This window comes from Nanorana parkeri, unplaced genomic scaffold, assembly GCF_000935625.1.
Source record: "Nanorana parkeri isolate BGI_ZX_2015 unplaced genomic scaffold, ASM93562v1 scaffold841, whole genome shotgun sequence".
Lineage (NCBI taxonomy): Eukaryota > Metazoa > Chordata > Amphibia > Anura > Dicroglossidae > Nanorana > Nanorana parkeri.
Window position 1 is genome coordinate 365,471 of NW_017307109.1, and position 23,010 is coordinate 388,480.

Below are 23,010 nucleotides of genomic sequence, written 5' to 3' on the forward strand. Positions count from 1 at the left end.
GCCGGTTCCCGGGCTCTGCTGTCCCCCGTGCGAGACCAGGACCAGCGTGGTGGGTCTGCCCTGATGGATTTTAGGAGAGATCAGTGGCTTGCAGCCTTTCTATTCTTCTGCCCTTGTGAACACTGTTGCAGACTCAAAGTAAGAAAAGAAATCCAACATTTTGAGTCGTTTCCAGAGCAGGAACAAAAGAGGAATTTCCAAATGACATCTGTTCTAGTGACAACTATTAAATAGACTTGCGATGGCTGAAAAAAAATGCAGTGAATGTAATATCAACTTACACCATCTGTTTGTTGACATACATCTATTGAGTTTGGTTTACCTGGTGCTTGTTTCAGGATCAGTGACACAAAGGGTCAATATAACAGCCGGGGCCCTAGAACCTTTAAAAAGGAGATCAGTACTGGCATTCCCCATACTCCTTTCAAGAAAAGTTAATTAAAAGTGGCATTAGGTTTTTATGCCATTTCAAATGCTGACGAAATCCCTTACAATGAATGCTGCTCCTTCATGATTATGTTTTCTGCAGAATTGGTTGGTCCCCTGAGCACTGGAACAGATATCCTTTTTTTAGGGTGGCTCCTTTACCTTGCAGAATCCTATGGAACCTATCCAACAAACACACAGGCACTGCAAGGCAAGACACTCTATCTCCCTGCTCCCCTTTCCTCCTTCTCCAGGTTAGTAGCTGGACAGTTACTGGAGATTGTGCTATTCCTTGTAATCTTATACGAGACAGGGAGTTCAAGGAAGCTGAGCTGAGAGAGTTGCAGGGCAATGTATATTTGTTTGACCTGGTTTCATTATTTTAAAAAGTTTGGGAGTTTAAAACTACTTTAAAGTCCAACCCCAGCCAAAACCTTTTTTTCTCCCTGCATCCTGTTTATTTGAACTGTATCAGGCAGAACAGGAATGGAAGGGAAATCCCTCTAACAGAGATACAGACAGCAGTGTTCATATTGCGTAAGCAGGATTTTATTGTTTTCTCTGTCCCCTTTATTTTTAAGTGATGAGCAGCAGGCAAAAAAGGAAATGAGGGGATATGCACTCAGCAGGTCACAGACAGCCTTTACAATCTGACAGAGGTTATAACTCTTCCTTACTGTGCCTAAAGCTCAAAAAAAAGGAAAAAAATGTTGGCTGACATTGGGCTTTAAGCTGGCCACAGACACTATAGGACAATCAGACACACAGGCATGAATGCACCACTCTAAAAGTTGTAGTGCATTGCAGAAGAGGTGCACTGCAGGCACCTCTAACACCCAGGTCTAGAGGGAAACCACAATTCATGAAGGTTTCTAAGCTTTCTTACCTGTATTTGCCCCAATCAGCCTGGCCCGCAGTGTCAGGGGTAAGCAACTTTGACCCTCCAGCTGTGGTGAAACTACAAATCCCATCATGCCTTTGTAATGGAAGTGGTTAAGTACAATTATGACAAAATGCCTATCTCAATAGACAATTGTAATATATATGTTAATTTGCTTTAAAACTGCTAAGCACCCCCCCCAGATCCGAAGTACGCAGTAGAAATAGGAACCAAGTTGGTACCTCCTCTCGAGACTACATTGTGGGACACTTTGGAGGGGTGGGGGGGTTTATTAATAATGGAATTGTCAAAAATGTGTGGTGTGTTTATTATCTTAATGTTTATTTTGTGTAGGGGTAACAAATAATTTGCTTTTTGCTCGCTTGCCTTCTTTAAAACCTTGCTCAGAAATTGGTGCTAAGCACCCCCGAAGTACGCAGTAGAAATAGGAACCAAGTTGGTACCTCCTCTCGAGACTACACCTAAGAAGAAGGAAGTTATGCATAAATGGATCTAACCAATGATAAGCTAGAATATATAAAACTAAAATACTTTTCTGCAATGCTACGCTTAAATATACACGGTCATATGTTAAATAAAACCACGAAAAGGAGAACAATAAAAACAGAAGTGATTTTTACACCGAATGAGTTGGCGTGATTTCATTTTTATCTCCGAGAGTATACTCTATATTGAATCAGGCCAGGCGGCAGATATAAGTACGGAACTTTTGATCCGATCTAAATTTGGAACCATGTCCAAAACACCTTTGGGAGTCATGCCCGTCAGTCTTACAATTCCTCATGGGGCTTGTAGTTCTACAACGGCTGGAGTTCTGAGGTTGCCTATGCCTGTATTAGCCCATCAACCAATTCCAGCCAAAAAGACAAATGTCACTGGGCACCTTTAACCTCCTTGGCGGTAATCCCGAGTGTGGCTCTGGGTTAATTTCCAGTACCATAAGCGGTAACCCCTGAGCCACACTCGGTATTACAGCGTAGCGTCTCTTTTCCTTGCCCCTCGAGCCACGCTGTGTCCTCCGGCCGATGCCGGCATCTGCCTTCCGGGTTCCGTCCCTTGCAAGCGTCCACGTCGCAAGGGGGCGGAACCGGTAGTAATTTGAAGAAAAAAAAGAACCGAAAAAAAAGGAGGAAATAATCAGACCACCAGGCAGGTTAAAAGGTGTGGTTACTTTAAGGTAGTGTTAATATAAAAATGTGCTCATAAATCTCATTAAAAAAAACAAACCAACAAAACAGTAAATCATAGCACCCCCTTAACACATTCCTACATGCTGACAATATGACACTATTTAATCACAAGGATAAAAAAAAACTCTGTTTTGACTTTGATGAATCAAAGCCAGTTAAATTGTTGTTTTCCAATAAAGATTAGAGAAAAATGGTAGAAGGAAGTGATGGATATATATCTTATATATGTAAAAGAAAAAAAACATCAACACAGTAATTCTGTAAGTAATGAGTTTGCTTTGAATATTTTAAAAACCTCAATCCATCGAGGAGGGGTGGAAAAAAGTTATCGATTAGCTGCCAGAACTGTGAGAGAATTCTTCACTCCTCTGTGATGCCTACATAAGATTATTGAGAGCGGCATTTAGTGTACAATACAGCGTAGAACTAAACAGATTGCCTCATTAGAGATAATGTACAGCCTGTTTGTCTTGCCACAAAGACAGTGGTGCTGATTAAAAGATATTCGCTGTCGTAACAGGGAAACAAAACTGCATATACAATCGGTCTCAAACCAGAGAAGGCATCTTTGATGGAAGGTAAACTTAACAGAGTGCCAGATGGTAAAATATGCGGGGTTTTGACACCACTGTTGCTAAGTTCTTTTTTAATAGTTTGTCTGTGCCAATGTGTCAAAGAACTTTAGGCACAAAAATCAGCATGACTCATATTGGAGAAAAACAAATTGCTAAAAGAAATTATTTAAAAGGGAAATTGATTCCTGCAATGTCAAAATAGCTAAACACCTAATGCATTTAAAGTCCATTTATAAGCATTATTTGTACCTAAAACTGCCTCATAACCTAGAACATTTTCAACTTTTGAAAACCTGTTTAATTTTGTGTTGTTCCCGTGTTTTTAACTGCTATCCACAGATTCATTGATTTGAACCCCTTATTTGAACCCCTTACCCCTTAGTGTATGGCCCCTTGTCCTCAGCATGTCATAACTGTGTAGGTCTTATGCCTAAAAACACCAAACTGTTTTCCATTGAATGATTACGAACCTCTATTTTCCCACATGGACATTTACCAACTCTTATCCACCAATCCATGCTCCTGAAAGATCCACGCTGTGCTGCCACTGCTGTAATCTCACTGGCTGGTCACTTGATTAATCTGCATATGCATTGTGAATTATTAATTCTTTTATGCAGAAGCTATCTATTGTTGGATCGTATAATAGACAGCATGTCCACAGGAATTAATGGCATTTTATTCTTGCATGCTTAGAAGAAGTGGTGGACAGGCAATAGAGTTTGCAGCAGTGGAGGAGAGGCTCCCCATGGGCTGCACAGCTTGAATCTGGCAGCTTGAAAAGGTGACAAGGGTGCTGGCGGGAGGGGCGGGGGGTATAATGTAAAAGATAACTATACAAACCCATAGTAATCTTTTAAGCTGTGCCATTGAACTAGTATGATGCAGCAGGAAGACAAGCAACATTTTCAAGGGTATCAGATTGAGAACCGCATAATAACTTCATCCTTTTACAGGTAAACTTGGTAAAGCTGAACTCCGGCCATAATTTCAGTTATAGATTGCCAGGCCCAAAAAAAGTCACACACTAATTTTTTGCTGGCCCGCCTTTAGCTTTGATTACGGCCTGCATTCACCATGGCATTGTTTCGATAAGCTTATGCAATGTCACAACCTTTATTTCCATCCAGAGTTGCATTCATTTTTCACCAAGATCTTGTAGTGATGATGGGAGGGTCGGACCACTGTGTAAAGTCTTCTCCAGCACATCCCAAAGATTCTCAATTGGGTTAAGGTCTGGACTCTGTGGTGGCCAATCTATATATGAAAATGATGTCTTATGCCCCCTGAACCACTCTTTCACAATTTGAGCAATCTCCTTAGTTTTCTTTGCTTGACGTAGGCCAATAATTCGACCCTTCTTAAACAGAGTTCTATCTTTTCCACGACCACAGGATATGTCTTCTGATATGGTTGTTTAAGAAATGAGAAGCTACTAGCTGCATCAGTTAGGGTTAAATAATTTGTTAACAGCTAAAAAAATAATCACTGCAGTGATCACTGCATTATTCAATGGAAGGATCTTACCTATTTGCTTAGCTAAATCAAGGTGGTGACTTTCTTCTTTGGCCAGGCAGTGTATATGTACATGATTTTATGTCATTTTTATTTTATCTACTTTTCCTTTTTTAAATTTGACCTACATAGAGGGGATAACATACAGTTTACTATGGAGATTTCTCAAATTGCATCCTTACTGGCATAAAATCAAATCCACAATCAACAAAGACTTTTCATTTTAGTGCCTGACCCTAAGCTGTGCTTGTTGGGTATTCTTGAACTGGCAGATCTGGATCAGTTTACTGAATTATCCCTATCCAGAACTTTATTCTTAGCCAAAAGAATGACTGCTTTGGATGCGTTGGATCTCTCCAACCCCACCTATTAAATCAATGTGGGTAGCGCCTGTTAATGCCACACTGCACTAAGGAAAGCATAAAAATGGAGGGACAAGCCACAAAAGTTTGAAAATATCTGGGAAGCCTGGTTGGCTACCTTGGGGTTGGCCCCAGATAGTCTAAATTGCTAACATGCTACTGAGTTAATTTCAATAATTCAGGTTGCTTTGCTCTATTGCGTCGTTGCAACACAGAGAGGCTGCATACACTCATAATATACATCTGGAGGCATTGGGAGCAGGAGGTTGTTAGCCATGCATAAATGAACTGTGGTAAATAACTACATTTGCTGTTAATACATCTCTGCATTTTATTATTAACAATACTGGAATCATACACAATACTTCTTAGTCTTCATTATGTAGTGGTAAATTTGTAAAACTACAGACACATCAATTCACTATATGGATGCCAGGATATAGCTCCTTGAATATAATATCATGACCTTGTTACAACTGTGAAAATGTAAATGGTTCTCTCTATAGCCTGCAATGCCTTCAATAATTGTTCATTTGTTATGAATATTTATGTTACATGTGGTTTTGTATGTTCCAAGTGTATGCAAATTCTGACTTCATGGACTATGCCATCCACACTTGGACTTGAGAAAAGGGGGGGGGGGAGATTTTGTTTTACTTTTGCATATTAAATGTTGTAAAACCCAATAAGAATGTATCTGATAAAAAATGTGATCTACATGTTACTTATTTATTCTATATTTTTTTTATTTAATGACAATATTTTTATATCATATTCCTAGATTTCCTATCTGTAGTCTATTTCCTAATATTGGATGAGATATTCATAAGTGTTCATGCTTGGTATCCAATGACACCTACACACCAATCAATATTATGTTCTGCTCACAATGTTTTATGTTGGCTTTTTATGATATGAGAATCTGAATTAAAATAAATTTGGACCTTATACATTCTGGTTTTGTCGCTTTCCTTCTGGTACGCCTATTGCATGCAAATATAGCCTGCCCAGGAACAATCATTCCTTCACACTGATATCAACCCATCAAGGCATTTTGATATTTCCATAGCTCCTCCCAAGAATCAGCCAACTGCTGCATCGGTGCTAAGTGCTCCTGAGAGGAACCTGAAGCAGGGTGCTGTGATGTTTTCAGGAAGCTATGTACAGCACCCTGATGGCCCGTCCCACCAGCCATGATGTCTGCATTGCACAGAGAAGCATAGGGACCTAGTGATTCCATCACTGGATCCATTATATGGTATGTAATGAAAACGGAAAGTTTTTAGTTTTTTTTTTAAATCACTAGCGTGTTGATTGGAGGAGGGGTGAAACCAAGGAAGGCAAAACGTAAGTAGAGTAAACTTCAGTTTTATTTGTAGACAGATAACTAACTCTAAAGGGTACTAATCGCAACAGGGCTCTCCACCACTATTTTATATGCAAACAGGTGTATGGGGAATCTACCTCCTTTGTATGCTATCTCCCTCCTGTATAAATCCCTTGTCGCTCCCTCTGTGGACTTTTCTCCCATGTTCCTTCAGAGACGAGAGAAAGATTTAGGAAGGGTTCCGATCTTGTTTCGTGATGGTACAGAGTGCCCTGAGTCTTGCATAAAATGAAGTCCTCAATTCCGGATAGTTGCTGGAGGTGCGGCTCAGAATTAGGAATGACATCACATATTTTTTGGTCTTGCCCAAAGTTGAGGCTCTTCTGAGACTAGATCCTCCCCATCATTGAAGACTTTACTATGGTGAAACTTAGTGCTGACTTGGCTGCGTGTTTGTTACATATGACTTCAAGACCGCTCTCCAAATACGAACACTCCCTTACTCATTACCTGTTAAATGCAGCTACGGCCTGTATTCCTTTACTTTGGAAAGATAAATATCCTTTACCTTAGATAGCCAAAGTTGAATGGTGGGAGGATTAGTCTACCATGGAAGACCTGACAGCATCCCTACAAAACACTGAAGGGAAATTTTCCTCCACTTGGACTGCTTGGACTTCTTTCAGGTTTTCTGACAGATATGATGCGTTGGCGTCAGAGGACTCTGACTGATGGAATCCTCTCGCTTCACCTGTTGTTTACTCCCTCTGGCACCTCCCAAGAATCAGCCAACTGCTGCATCAGTGCTAAGTGCACTGTTCATTTTTGGGGTTCCCATTCTGGTGCTGCTGTATTTCCAGGCTGAGTCCCCGGTTTCTTCTGTTCTTCTATAGCTTTCTTCCTTTGCTTGTTGTCCCCTCCCGCCTCTGTTCTTTGCTGTACTTTAGTTTCCTTTCCTCTTTCTCTCTTTTTCCCTAATAGCTTTTTTGTATTTATCTAGCACATTTGACAATTAATCTTGTAGTTGTTTCTGGTGTTTTATTTACCCGCTCATGTTTCGAGTGATGCAGTTTGATTATCTGCACTCTGTTCACATATGAAGTATGTGATTATATTTAGTTGCTGTCTAGTATAATCCTTCCTCCTATGGCTCATATCTAAACCATTGCCTCTGGCATGGCTGCTTGCTTGACATTTTTTCTATTGTATATTTTATTGTACAATCTGCTGTAATGTCTTCAGTTAATAAAGAAAAAACTAAAAATTTAGTTTGGAAGATTCTATCCTTGATTTTCTTTACCTTTAATTCCTATTTGTCTCCCTGAATGTGGATGTGAAAATCTGGAGCTTAATAATGTTGGGACAGTGACTAAAAGAAAGGTTATGAAAATTAATGTGCACAATCTTATTAACTCCCTGAGAGGATAGTAAAGGAGGGTCTTTAAATTCCCTGATATTGGGATAACTGTAGCACAGCATTTCTCAACATGCCATAATAATCCCAAGCACTTGTTTGAAATAAGGATGCTATTGGGCATTCAACACTGGGAACCTCAACAATTTAAACTGGAAGTATTGCTGAAGATCGATAACATTTATTTTTTGTCATGTCAATTTTCTTGTGGAAATAAACCCTATCAACAAATCATTGTACTATTTCATTCATCTGCACATTCAGTCTTGAAATAATATGCTTTTGTATGCTTACTGTTAAAGTTATATTTCCCACTTATTGACTTGCTTCTGTCATTCCTGACACTAACACAATGGGAGACCCAGGCGGCAAATGTGGCACCAGCTATTGGAATCAGGGAAAATTAAGGCAAACAGTTTAAGTGGAAAAAGTCCCATAGTCAAAACTCTGTTATCCACTTTCCTACCTATATATTCCCTACACATATCACAATAGGGCACTGCTGATTGGCTCAGATTGTTTGTCACATACTCTTTACCCAGTATTTGTTTCTGTGTGAGCGTATGATATGCTGGCTCTGAAGAGGGAATTTCCCCCGAAACACGTCAGCTAGTTGGTCTTCCCTGTACATCTAATTGTGGATTTCCTATGCTAACATGTGAGTAGCTTTTTATGTAATTTTATTTACTCCATTTAAATAAACGTCATCATAAGAGGAGAAGGTGCTGTTTATTTTACTTGTTTTGCATGTCTTGTGAGGATACTTCCCAGTGGTCTTAAGGACTGCAGCCTATTCTCCAATGATTGGCGATGAAGAATTTCTGAGCTGGGGACAGCTGAGCACTGTGATGTGTAGTTTTTTGGAAGTTTGTATATTACAATAGATTTATATACCCTCACATTGTGTTATATAGAGTACCAAAACCTCCATGTGCATCTCCATGTCAAATATCCAGTAGTCAGTATACAATACGACTCGCCTATTAATGCTCCTTCATTTGGTGATACAGAACAGTTAATTATCTGCCTGTATTGGATGATGAATACAGGTTTCTATTTACTGTGACCCAATTTGAATCATGATGCTGGATATGATGCTAATTTTTATCTTATACCCCCTCTTTTTATATAAGTGTGTTACCATTGTTTAAAAATGTTTGTTTCAAATAAATAATTTTTAATTGGGATTGTATGTGTTACTTAGTTTGGTGGCACCAATTCACTGTTTCAAAACCCCTTGCTTTTGGTTTACCAATTTATATGCTATAAAAGATTTATCGGGGTGTGGTGCACCAATTTCTGCTCTCCTGTAGTCCCCTACAATTATGTGATGCTCCTTATACACTGCACACTTAGAAGATAGATAAGATTGCATGGAATCAGAAAGTTGACATGCCAACATTTTGTCTATTCGCAGAAAGGCATAGAACAGTACAGTGCAAGTGTATGGCAAAACTTTTGTAGTAATATCGAGAAAGGTTAAAATGCAAAGAATGATACAACGTGGCCCTACATGGCTAACCTTTCTTCTGTACAAATATTGAAATCACTAGATAATGAAACGCTACTGCAAGAAAATATCACATACAAAACCATATACCAGAGTATGTCTGTTAAATTCAGACAAGTACAGGGGACAAGGTGTAATGGGCCAGGGACACTTATGATAACATAGAAGTCATTAAAGTAAGGTTTTATTACCATGTCAGCAGAGGCAGGGGTCTTCAGATGGGACAGAGACCAGCGTCTATCAGGGAGGAGAGAACGTTTTAGGATGGAGAGTGGTGCAGGGCGGAGACAGCTTTCACTGGAGGCCAAGCTCTCCTCCCACACCACCCTGGTTCAGTCTCCTGTGACATCAAGTCAGGATGGATAGCAGTATACAAACACTCAGCGATCAGTGAGTGTTTGTAAATCAATGTGGGCACAGTATGCTTACTGTGCCTCCAGTTATGAATGAACAAGATGTGTTTTATATCACTTCCTGATTATTTATGATTGTGGACATAGTAACTCATACTATATCCACAGTTTATGAATGGACAGGAGCACTCAGTATGGATGCTTCCTTTTTATTCATAACAGGGACTGCAGAATAAAAGATTGAGGACTCTGTGTATTCTGCAGCAGAACAATGACCCCAAACATACAGCCAATGTCATTAGGAATTATCTTCAGTGTAGAGAAGAACAAGGAGTCCTGGAAGTGATGGTTTGGCCCCAAAACAGCTGAAATATCTACATCATCAAGTCTGTCTGGGATTACATGAAGAGACAGAAGTATTTGAGGCAGCCGACATCCTCAGAAGATCTGTGGTTAGTTCTCCAAGATGTTTGGAACAACCTACCTACCGAGTTCATTTAAAAACTGTGTGCAAGTGTACCTAGAAGAATTGATGCTGTTTTGAAGGCAAATGGTGGTCACACAAATTAATGATTTGATTTAGATTTCTCTTCTGTTCATTTAGTTTCCATTTTGTTAATTAATAAAAATAAACATAACACTTTTATTTCAGAAAGCATTCTTGCTTTAGAGCATTTTTTCACACCTGCCTAAAACCTTTGCACTGTACTGTATATATACACATATACACACTAACGGGCACAAGTTTTAGAACATTTACGCAGTTTAATGTCTCGATGTACTCTGAAATAAAGCATAGAAGAAATAAATGATTGGACATCCAAGAAAAATCATGCAATCATTTAAACAAAATGTAACCTAGATTTTTGATTAATAAAAGCAGCCACCTTTTTTAGATATAACAGCTGAACACACTTGTGATATTTTTTCTGCAACGGAAAGCAAATATTATTTGTCAAGTTTCTTCCCAACACTGTTGCAGAAGTTCCAACAAATGTGTTGCACTTGTAGGTTGCTTTGCTTTCACCCTTCTGTCCAGTTCATCCAAAACCAGCTTAATGGGGTTTAAGCCTGGAGGCTGTGCTGGCCATTCCATGATTTGAAACCTACTATCTTGTTCTTTTCTTTTAAGGTAGTTCTGACACAGCCTGGAGGTAAGTTTTGGGTCATTATCTAGCTGTGGGATAAACCCCTGACTAACTAGGCGTATACCAAAGGTTATTGCATGGTGCTGCAAAATGCTGTGGTATTAGTTTTGGTTCAGGGTGCCACTCACTCTGTACAAGTCATCAACTCTGGAGCTTTGCTTGAAGCTGTTGTCCTGTGAGCTGCCTGTTACGCAAGCAGTTGACTGTCAGAAACCTGTCTTCTGATTCTGTTGTAGCTTTGGGTCCACCAGACCTCTTCCTGTCAGAGTTTCCTCTAGTTTCCAAGTGCCCTTTGATGGTGTAGGAAACTGTATTCACCAACACCTTGGCTTTATTTGCAATTTTTCTAAAGGACCTACACTTTTAAGTGTTATAATGGTCTGTCTATCTTCCTTTGTTAATTGCCTTTTTCTCACCATTTTGAGAGCAATAAACTACTTCCTGCTGTATAATACTGTCCAGATATTGCTTAAAAGGGTGTAGTAGCACAGTCTGTTCCATTACTGCTTTCATACAGAGAGCTTGTGAGTAATCAACAAAAGTTGGGACACCTGTAGGAATTGTTAGCATAAACTTTCAAGGCTTAATTTACTTACATTGCTGCAGGACAACTTCCCTTCTTAACTCCCCTTCAATTAGCACTGAACAATGTACATTGTTTTTCTCTAATGTTGTATAACTGATTCAACAAGAAATAACAAATTGCATATATAATATATGGAAAATTTGCTTCCTTTTGACTTGTTAAGTTTGCCATTTAAGGCATTTTGTTATATTAATTTGAGAAGTGTAAAACAATACCTTTTGACCCTGACAGAAATCCATTGCTGTCCTGCGCACCCTGCACTGTTCTCTCAAACAGTGTCATCTTTTTTATCAGGTCACCTTTGTGAACTACAGAACATCTCAGCTATTGTGGCTCAGTCAGTTAATAAAGTAAACTGGGAAGTGGGTATTTAGTAGGTATACCTCTACAACAGCCAAAAGTGGAATATTTGTTAGAATTTGAAATATGCTCCAAAAATGCAAAACTCTCCATATTTCGTCAAAGGATCTACTATACAGCAGGACATGCAAAAAGTCCCCTGTTCATTGAACACTGAAATAATATAGTATTTTCATTATCTGTTATAATAATGTACTGAACTTACCGCAGTGGAAAGTTTTCCTCCATTCTTTACAGCATGTACCACAGCTTCCTGGATGAGTGAGAAGAGATTAAGCAGAACACGTTCTAGATCATAAATTCCATGCATTTCTTTAGCGAGTCTCTCAATTGAGGAGATGTACTCATTCCAGTAAGGGTCAATTTCTCCCACGCTAGCCAGGCAGCCTCGCATAACCATTCCACAATATCCAGCACAAGGCCGTGCCAACAAATAGCCTTGGCAATGAGAACAATACCACATTTTCAGGAGAGTCCTGCCACAGTCCTTGTTGAATTTTAAATAGTCCGTAGTATTGATAACTTCAATGCCGAGATTTAGGGCCTGCAGGAAAACCCGGGATGCTTGCAATGATTTTGACACTTGGGTCATGATCGTTTTGGGATAGTGGCCAAAAGCACTGATGTCCCTTCTGGCAAGCCGAAGACATTCTACATTTTCCACAGAATCCTTGAACCCCGGGTTTAAATAACTGCTATAGACTATTGGGAACAAGCCATCGAAAAACTCATTGACCATGTCATTAACATTAATGTCTGATCCCAAGACATACAGTGAAATGTCTGTGAATAATTCACCAACAAGCTTAAAAGTTTTCAGTGAAATGTTCTGGTAATGCATCTTGAATATTGTGTTTGTGTAATTTCTTGCATGTCGTATTACCATTTCAAATGCTTCTGCAATAGGAAAAAAAAAAAAGAGAGAAATGGTGAAAGAAATGGTATTTTAGTCCATTTTCATATATTTGTGCTTACTTTAATAACACCATTTTTGTATTAAAATTCACAAGATAAGGATGATTCTTATATAACCTTTCATTTCTCAACAAATCCATCAAAGGTGCCAATGCCAAGCGCATTGATGGCTTACATGAACAATTTTCCTTTTGTGTCTGGAATGTATTTTCATGGAGATATTGTATTTCTAACATACACAGGCAACAAGAAAGGCTTTTCAGCAAGAACAATGGTCCAGTCACGTGAATGCACGCTTTCGAAGAGGAAGCATTATATTATAACCCTGACAAGTGAGAACTGTTCTATGCAGACTGTTCACCTATACTTTGTCTGTCGGACAGCAAGATTTGCAGAGAATCCTTCGAATTTTTTACATGTCAGTCCTGTATCTATATAAATGGTTACTATTTTTTTATTGAGGCACAAAGATTATTTTTGAGAAATTCTTTAAAGTGATATTAAAATCAAAATGTTTTTGAGCTTTTTCAAATGCTGATTAAATCTAATACAATGGATGCTGGTCATTGATGTTTAAATGTCTGAGCTTCCTGCAGAATTAGATGGTCCCCTGAGCACTGGCCCTGATATTCAGTTTTAGTGTCTCCTTTCCCTTGCAGGGTCCTATTGAGCTACCTTTGTGTGTGCTAGTAAGCTGTGCATGTCTCCACAAACACACATGCACAGCAAGACAATCCACTCTCCTCCAACCCACTCACCTCTCCTCCTTCCTCCCTTCTCCAAGCTAGTAAATGGACGGCTGCTGGAGACATTGCTCTCCCTTGTGATCGGTTAAGGGCAGTTGAGCTGAGAGAGTTGAAGTCAGGTTTTGTAGTGTTTGGGGAAAAAATGTAAAAAGCTATGTATATTTGTTTGATCTGGATTAATTATTGGAAAAAGATTAAAGTGATCAATATTACTTTAAGGAAAAAAAATCGAAATACAAAATATACATTATACACATTAAGTAAATACTATTTCTGGAGGTTGTAAGCATTAAATAATATTTTTTTCAAGAATGAAAACTACCATTGCAGACTTTTTTTTAAAGAAGCACATATTGGCGAGTTTATCCCATTCTCACCTTTACTTGTGTGACAGCTAGCACCAGTAAGGGGGGAATCCAGCCCCTCCCCTGTCACGGCAGAGGGCTGTGACAGGATCAAGAGGTGAGCGAACGCCGGTATGTGTTCGCTCACTTCTCGATCTACTGAGCCGACCTGAGACAGTCTCATTGTCACAGGTCGGCTAGAACTATGAGGTGAGTGAAAAGCACTCACCTCATAGTTCTCCCTTAAGTTTAGTTTTGGGGAATTTAATAGCAAAGATATTATGTGCATACATAAAAAATAAGGAGCATCTCTTGTAGAAATAATGATGGCTTACAATTGCATACCTCTCAACTTTTGAACTTGACTAAGATTGTCAATTGTTAAGGTGGTGGAGTTCTCGGAGTGTGGACAGTGAAAAGTGGGCATGGCCGTATGGTCGTGGTTTAAAGACATACTTGCGACAGCTTTGATAAGATTTCCACCTGGCACTGGAAGATTTATCATAACAAGGACACAAACACAGCCAAGACGGTATTGTTCAATAATAAAATTTCTGTATTTGTTAAGGATGCACCCATACCAGTATTGGTGCTGATGCCCCGATACCAAAAACCGATATTGGCTCTTTAATTTTTAAGATTGAAGCGGCTGTCTTAGGTCCCCTGCTTGCTGGGGACATCACATCAGCCTTCTTGGGAACCACGTCTACCCCTCCTGAGACTCTCCACACATCTCCCACTCCTGAGACCCTCCGCCTGTATTACTGGGATTTGTAGTCCTCTATAGCCGGTGCCATTCCGTATTGCGGTATAATGTACTGCTGAGATTTGTAATTCTCTACAACAGGTGATATTCAGCATTGCTGTATAATGTATTGCTGAGAACTGTACTGCTCTATAGTTGGTGGTATTCTGTATTGCTGAGATTTGTAGTCTACAGCTTGGACTCGGTGGCAGAACTACCAGGGTCGCAGCAGTCGCAGCTGTGATCGGGCCCAGGTGCTCCACCATTGTCCTACAATCATTAGTCTGTATTGTTTAGGAAAAACTGTCACATGACACTAAAAAAAAAGATATTGGTAACGGATATCGGTGAGTACTTGAGAAAAAGTATCGATACTCGTACTCAGTCTGGAAAAATGCTTTTGGTGCATTCCTAGTATTTGTTTTTGCTAGCTACAACTTATAGTCTGTACAGTCTATTTAAAGCGCAGCAACCCAACGCCTCTGGCAGAAAATAAAGTGATGAACACTAATGACACTGCAAACACATTTGGCACAAAATATATAGAAAACATAATTTGGCACGGACCATTGTCTGAGTACTGTGACACCTGTTGTGGCTGCTGATGGGCTGAAGGTTTTTTTAGGAGGCAAACATCCTGTGTCATAAAACTAGATAGCAGAAAAATGTCACCAGCACACCATAAGTTGAAAAAGCAAAATATTTTATTGCCAATAGCTGTATCTCATTGGCAAGCGCTTTTGGGGCCTCGCAGGGTCCCCTTCATCAGGCTTAGATGAAGAGGACCCTGGTGACATGGGGACATTTTGCTATTCTTTATGTGTGGCGGTGCATCCGCAGTCATTTCGAGCACCCATCCTCATCAAGGGAGAATCTCGGTAAGGAGTGCGGTATGGTTCCTGTTTCTGTTTATAAAACTAGATAGGACTCTGTGGCCCAGCTTAATGAAATGTATAACATAGCCTATACAGTGCAGGGTTCAGGAGCAGAAAGTACAACATAGCGTAGACAACATAGTGAATGCAGAGCAGAGGTCAGGAATATAATGTACAACATGGTGTTTACAGTTCCGGGGGTCAGTAATATAAAGTACAACAGAGTATACAGTGCAGGAGTCAGGAGTATAATGTACAACATATAGAATGCAGTGGAGGGGTCAGGAATAGAATGAACGACATAGTAAATGGAGTACAAGGGACAGAAATACTATGTACAACATAGTGAATGCAGTGCAGAGATCAATGATTTATTCAAATACAAATCCCATAATGACTTCTACATATGCAAACCACATGCTAATTTGCATATGAATTGGTTGGTGCAGGAAAAAGCCTCTGCACATGGGACCTCAGAACTAAGGTGAAAATTCAGGACAGTCTCTCACAATCTAGGACTATTGGGAGGAATGCAGTCAGCTTATCACTAGCAACTGGGAGTCTTAACATTAATGCTACAACAAGGGCACCTGGAATATGGGTGGGGGGAATATGTAAAAATGGTGTAAAGCACATTTTTAAGAATGTTTTCCCATAAAGTAGCCAACATTAAGGGCAGGCAGGGATGAGGGAAATCGAGTGGCCATGCTGTTGCTACATCATTGTGTGCTAAATAACAAGGTTCTTTGAGAGCAGACGATCTACCTTACTTTTCATAAGGAGACTACATCCAAGAGAGACAAGTCTGAAGAAACTCACTCGCTCACATTCCATGACACTTATTGAACCTGACAGAAAATCCCCTTAACATCCACTGGGCCCCATGTTGCACCCGCCCCCCATAACATACAATGGACATTACAGTTTAAACCCCATAACACCCACTGGACCTCACAGTACACAACATCCAATAATAACATCAACTGAACCTGACAGCTCAGTCTGTGACAACTACACTTTCGACCTCGCCCTGCAGAGAGATTTTGCAGCTCACAGGATAACAATCTAAGCACCAGCAGACTGAGAAGGGTTGTCAATGAGGCAGGTTAACTGAACAGTTACCCCTTTACACACATGCATAGTAGCCACCACCACCATGCATTTTAAAGGAAATGCATCGTTCACAGCTTCTGCTGTTGCAATTCTTGAGTTTTACTAAATGGGCAGCGCTAATCTACAAAGTTTAAATTAAATGTGTGAACCAATATTATTCAAAAAGCTGCTGTGATATAGACCCCTGGAGGTCTAGTGAATGAAATATAAAGAAACATACAGCGCTAATTATACTAGTGAAAATATTTAAATCAAACAGTGAATGTGTATATACGCCAATTCTAACATATAGGAAAGTGCAGAAAAATCAATCAAGAAATAATTTCTTCTGTGAACAAAGGGTTAACCCTGTGTAATCAAGTGAACAATAATGTTTGAATGTTATTTATAGTGTTTCCTATTAAACTATACGTGATGTGACTTTGTGATCAAATATGTAAATAAAATGTGACTTTGTGATCAAGTATATAAATAAAAATGTATGAATTCTGTGAATAATCGTGAAAAAAACAATAAAGGAAGTCTTTTTTAAACAAATAAATAAGTCTCTGTGTTAATTCAATCCGTTTTCAAGTAAAGAGATGTATATAACTACTTATTTCCAGTGTTGGGTGATGTACACTTTATTCTGGGGAGTGTATTGGAATCAATACGTATCCCCTAAGAGTAGGTACTCACCCCTGGTCTCCGACTGTAACAGACAGTCTCACAAGTGGTATTCCACCCAAGGAGATTGGTCCGGTGTCAGTTGCCGGTACCTTTGCTACTGTCAGTTCTCCAGAGATAAAGCACCCAATCTCACAATCAGGAATCCTGTGACTACTCTTCTCATTACCATGTAGGAGACTGGAGAAAAGTTCCAAAAGTTCACTTTTCTCCAGACATAAGCAACAGTGAAATAAAAGGGTATAAAAGTGGAAAAATACATAAGTAGAGTCTGCCTGGTCTTTGGTCCAGTTTAGTGTTCAGATTGTAGGTCTAAATCTGTAATATATAGCAAAGCCACTGGCCCTCACAAATATGACTCTCAGGATCCCTAGTAACTTCCATGGTAAAAAAGAGCTTAAAGCTGCTAATGCAACAGTTTTCTCTTGAGCCTTGAGAATGTGTTGCAGAGTGAACTCCATCCAAAGGGTCTTAGGGGTGAGTTGAAAGACTTTAAAAATGAGGTGTTTGTTGCCTAAATGATTACCATTCTCTTATACATAATACATTGTAGTCACTTTTTATAGAAGGTAACTCTATTACTGGAAGATTTATGACATATGAATCAGAGTTGAGAGTTTGTGATGTATGAATGATCAGCTCTAGATCAATATGCCAGACTCACAGATGTGGATTCATTAAGCTACTCTGCAGACTGTTTAAGACTTGACCATTTATGTCAGGGCCTCAATAGCAGTCTTTTAAAGACTCTGGCTAGTGACTGTTTATGATACTTCTGCATTCTATCTAACTTCCCTGTTTGTCAAATGTGCCTTAAAGCAGAACTCCAGGGAAAATTATTACTAACTCTTGCAGTGGGGCTACCCCCGCACTGCAAGGATTAACTGCTCGTTTTGGTCTAGGGAGAAAAATAACAAAGTTATACTCACCCGATCCTCAGAGCCAGCCAGCTATGACAGCACTCTCTCCTCCTACGCTGCAGCAATAGTATGTCCCTCAACAACCTCACATTCACCTCACATCTTATACAGTGTATAGAACTTGTTGATTTAAGTGATCTTAGACTGCTGCAGTGGAGGGGGAGAGAGGCTCCAAGGTTGGCTGAGAGGTTAGGGTGAGTATAACTTTTTTATTTCCTTCCCTAGACACAAATGAGCCCCACTGCAAGTGTAAATAATAATTTTCCCTGGAGTTCTTCTTAAGCCAGTTTAAGCATGGCTGCTTACACACTTGTATTACACACATGCTTACTTGTATGGGGACGTATGGGGAAAATGAGGGTGTATTGTCTCCACTATGGATGCTGGCTCTGGTGCAGGCCCAGTCCCCCTTTAAGATATCTAGTAGTACCAGACCACCACTAATTGCTCACCTTTACCATACTTATGCTCCAGTATCTTCTATGTCTAAAATATGTTTATCAGAGTCTTCAATCACAATGAGCAAAGACCAGGCATATTTATAGGAGATGAACCCTAGCCTAATTGATCAAGGTAAATACTGGGGTTGAAATTTTACAGCAGAGGGTTATATATTAATAACAATTTTAATTCGGGCAGCCATTGCTTTCAACATCATTGGTAATTAAATGTAGTACATAACTGCTCAAAAGACAGTGACAGTGATGAAAACTGCTCAAAAGACAGTGACAGTGATGAAAACTATACTGAGTATAAAAGAATCCGTCAGCCTAAGCAAATACAGTAGGCAAATACTGGCATGAACACAACATTTCAGAGATCTCAATTAGATTTACAATATGTTAGGAAACCATGATATTGACATTTTATGCCACCGCTAAGACCTTCAATTCATACACAGAAATTTCCACACTAATCAAAATTTCATCTTAGTGATGCCCAATTATACAGCCAGTTTATCTGCTGAGCAGAGACTTTATCTACAGTGTGCTGTCAAGGCTCGAAATGAAAGTTATTGATCGCCTCTTGTTATGTAAACTCTGAAGACACAACTTATTTTGATCAACTTCCAGTGAACCAAAACTGACACTAAATTAATGTATTTTTAATCTTTCCCTGAATAAAACAATTATGCCAATACTTCAATATTAATTTCAGTTTTACTGAAGGGGGGTGCGAGTAAAATCATACTTCCTACTGCAGCACTTCTCAAGAATCTGCACTGTCAACTTCCTCCAGAGAATTCTACCCTATGCAGCTTGAGCACACAGGACAAATGGGAGATGTTTTTGGCAGAAGTTGTCAGTGGAACACCACTAAACTGGATATGGGCATTGGTCTGTGAATCAGAATATAGATTTACCCACAACCTTCCACATTGCCCAACAGCCAAAACGTAATGAACAATTTTGGGTGAAGATCTTACTCCACAGTATTTGTATAACTTAATTTTCACACAACCTTTGTTTTTAATAAGGCTCATCGATGGCTTTATTTCTGTAAATTGCTAACTTACTCAACTCCCAGAATTCAACCTATTCAATATATCTATAAACTTTGCTACACCATCGCATTTCAGACATACCTAGGTTACTGAATATACTACTGTATCATTTGACTTGTATATATTCAAACAGTGGCCAAGTCTGAAAATTCTAAAGATTTACCAATTTATCCAAGAAGATAGACGGTTTGAAGAACCAAGGTATGGAATTCTAGGGTGTGCGGTGGATGAATGAAACCCACAGTCAGGAGATCAACCCTCAATCACCGATCTACCTACCCTTCTTTACAGCTATGCAGACTCCTTTGCGCCCCTGACAGATCACATTCTTTCTATGGCTGGAAGGAGCTGTCATTTGGACACAGTGGAATATGCACGGGAACCAATACCGCCAAAGTCAGAAAATTCACAGAGAGGCATCTAGAGCAGAGCAGTGACCATAATATCGCCTCTAATATGTCTAAATGATCTATCACTGATTAACAGAGATGGCCACAACCTGTCAGGTGCATGTTAGCTCATTCCAATGGAAAGGAAAAGCAGAACGGCATTTTGTACCTGCCATATACAGCTCACTGCTTACCTGAATGGGCCCAAACTGTAAGACAGCCAAAGCTGCCATCATAATTACACACATATGGAACATTTAATTATCTGTAAAAAGAATCTTCTGGACACATCACCTACATTTTCTTTTGATAATCAATATGAACATTGGATAAAAAAATCTTTCAATGCCAATGCCAATTTATGAATGATCTTTTTTTTTTTTTTAACTCCCTCCCGGCCTGCCGTTGTGTATACACAGCCGGCCGGGAGCTTCTTGGATGTAACTGGGCGTGTATACATGTCCTGTTACATCCGCCCGCTCGGGCGCGCCGCGCGGCGCGCATGAGCGGGAAATGCCCGCTATTTGAAAACGGGCAGCGATGCCTGTTAATATACAAGCGATCCGCCGGCTATAGAGCCGGCGGATCGCTTGTATGAGGTCTCGTGATGTGCGCCCCCTCCGCAGCTCCCCCCCGCTATCAAGCTGGTCCCGGGCTCCGGTGTGAGCCCAGGACCAGCATACTGCCTCTGTATCAGGGGATCAGAGGGAGGTTGGTTCACGACCTCCCTCCGGTCATAAAGAGGACCGGTCACCTCTTTTGCTATCACATAGAGGGGTTTCTCAGCCCCCTCTGTGATAGCAATAAAGTTAAGTGGAAAAAAAATTCAAAGTTTCCCCCCAAATTTTTTTAAAGTTACACATGAAAATGAATGAAAAAAAAACAAAAAAATTTTCCCCCTACATACACGCATGTAAACATGCGTCAGGTGCGCATACCTGCGAAAGCGACAATTGCGCCCATTACGCCGCACATGTTACATATCGCCGCGAACGTCGGAATGAGAGCAATAGTTCTAGGGCCATCAATCACTGATAACACTAAACTGATGAGCTGTAAAAGCTTTTAAAGCGTCCCCTGTGGCCAATTTTGGGTATGCTAGTTTTTTGCGAGTACGCACAATTTTTAAGCTTGACATGTTTGGTGTCTATTTACCCCGTCTTTTATATTTTACCAAAAAAGTGAGTAATATTAGTTGTTTTATAACATAATGTAAACAAAAACTTTTTTTTTCAACATTTTCAGTAATTTCTCCTGAATATAGTAAAAAATAAAAACCCCAGTGGTGATTAAATACCACCAAAAGAAAGCTCTATCTGTCCCCAAAAAATGGTATAAAATTCATTTCAGTACAGCGTTGCGTGACGGAATAAATGTCAGTCAAAGTACTGCAGCGCTGAACACTGAAAAATGGCCTGGCCAGGAAGGGGGTCTAAACACCTGGTCTGCAAGCGGTTAAATAGGTCAAATGCAATGTTCATCTAAACATTCACCTAAACTGACTGGTTATTTATTCTATAATTCGAATATACTGGTTGGTTTTCCTTTTACAGACTATGCTGTTACACTTCTTTTTCCCATTAACATCTGTTCACTATGAGAAACGTACATTGGAAACATTCTTGAATAATCTCTGCAGAGAAATATGTCAGACATATAGTTTAGACCCCTTTTGTTAATAATAAAAATGATTATTCCTAGCTCAGAAATGCTGCACAGATGAAAACATGAGAAAGTAGACTTGAAGTAGAAAAATATTAAAGCAGAACTAAAGTCTGCATCATGTTATGTAGGAGATGCTTGGTCCCATTGCGCTCTGTGCTTCTATCTGCCAGCTGCTATGTTACTACAGTTACTGTTCATATATGAGGGGCACTATTATTATTATTATTATACAGGATCTATATAGCCCCAACAGTTTGTGCAGCGCTTTACAATATAAGGAAGACATTACAATCACAATACAATTCAAGACAAGATGTCAAGGAGAGGGCCCTGTCCGTGAGGGCTTACAATGTAAAAGGGAGGGGAAAGTGATACATGAAGAGGTAGCTGTGTGGGGATGAATTGTAGGAGAACATGATGGTTGAGAACCTCACTATAAAAGAGAATCTGATACTTTGCCCTGTATGGGGAAAGTTAGAGGTTTATTTTTAAGTGGATCTGACTAGCTGCTCTATCACATCACAATTAAGGACCGATAGCAAGACTTAGCAAATGGGAAGAGAAGACCAAAGCTTGACTTACAAGAAAAGTTGTGATTTCCACAAAACACGAGCTGTCTGCATCTCTGCATCTACTGATTGTTTGGACATTCTGTTTTCATTCAAAATAGCTTCTGCAGTTTTTCCTCACGTGCTCAGTTTATATTGCTCAGGTAAGGAAAAATAGCAAGTTAAAGCATAACTATATTTTATAATGGGAAGGTTGCAGAAAAATACATGAGGGTCAGTTTAACAAACACATTTTTCTAAAATTATGCCTTGCTTCTGTTTCCTCAAAAAGTGCATCAAATATGACAGTCTGTTCTGAAGCATGAAAATCAGTTTAGAGCTAGCCATTCCTAATTAGTGATGTGCCGAACACCTCTGTGTTCGATTCAAATATGGAAAAAGTTTGAATTCGAAACTTGAACTCAATGCAAGTCTATGGGGCTAGAACTTTGAAAATCAAATGCCCCAATTTTGAAGGCTAATATGCAAGTTATTGTCCATAAAAGGGTATGGGGGATTTGGGTACTGCCCTGGGGGACATGTATCAATGAGAAAAAACTTTGAAAAACCACCGTTTTTAAAGGAGCAGTGATTTTAACATGCTTTAAAGAGAAGTGGGTATGTTGCGCTTGGTAAGTGCCAAGCGCAACATACCCACTTCTCTTTAAAGCACTTAAACACACATTGTTGCGGCTGGTGTTTTAAATCCAACTCCTAGCGCAAACTAAGTTGTTTTGAGTGATTTTAACATCACTTAAAGGGAAACAATAAAAATTAAAAATTCATTTAAATATCATGCCTGGAATGTACCCTTAAACTGCCGGTAATGTAGTGCATCTGTACGATGTATAGAACCTGCTGCAGAAAAAAATACATTTATAAACAAACATATGACGTTTAAAAAGAAAAAAAA

At 39.5% G+C, this 23,010-nt stretch overlaps 1 protein-coding gene across 1 annotated transcript in view; it reads right to left on the reverse strand.

The window, feature by feature from the left end:
- GPC3 (glypican 3) overlaps window positions 1-23,010 on the reverse strand; it is a 365,721-nt gene that overhangs the window by 226,682 nt on the left and 116,029 nt on the right. Inside the window, exon 3 of the mRNA XM_018565397.1 lies at window positions 11,873-12,564. Within this exon, the coding sequence (XP_018420899.1) occupies window positions 11,873-12,564 (692 nt within the window). The remainder of the gene's footprint in view (window positions 1-11,872; window positions 12,565-23,010) is intronic.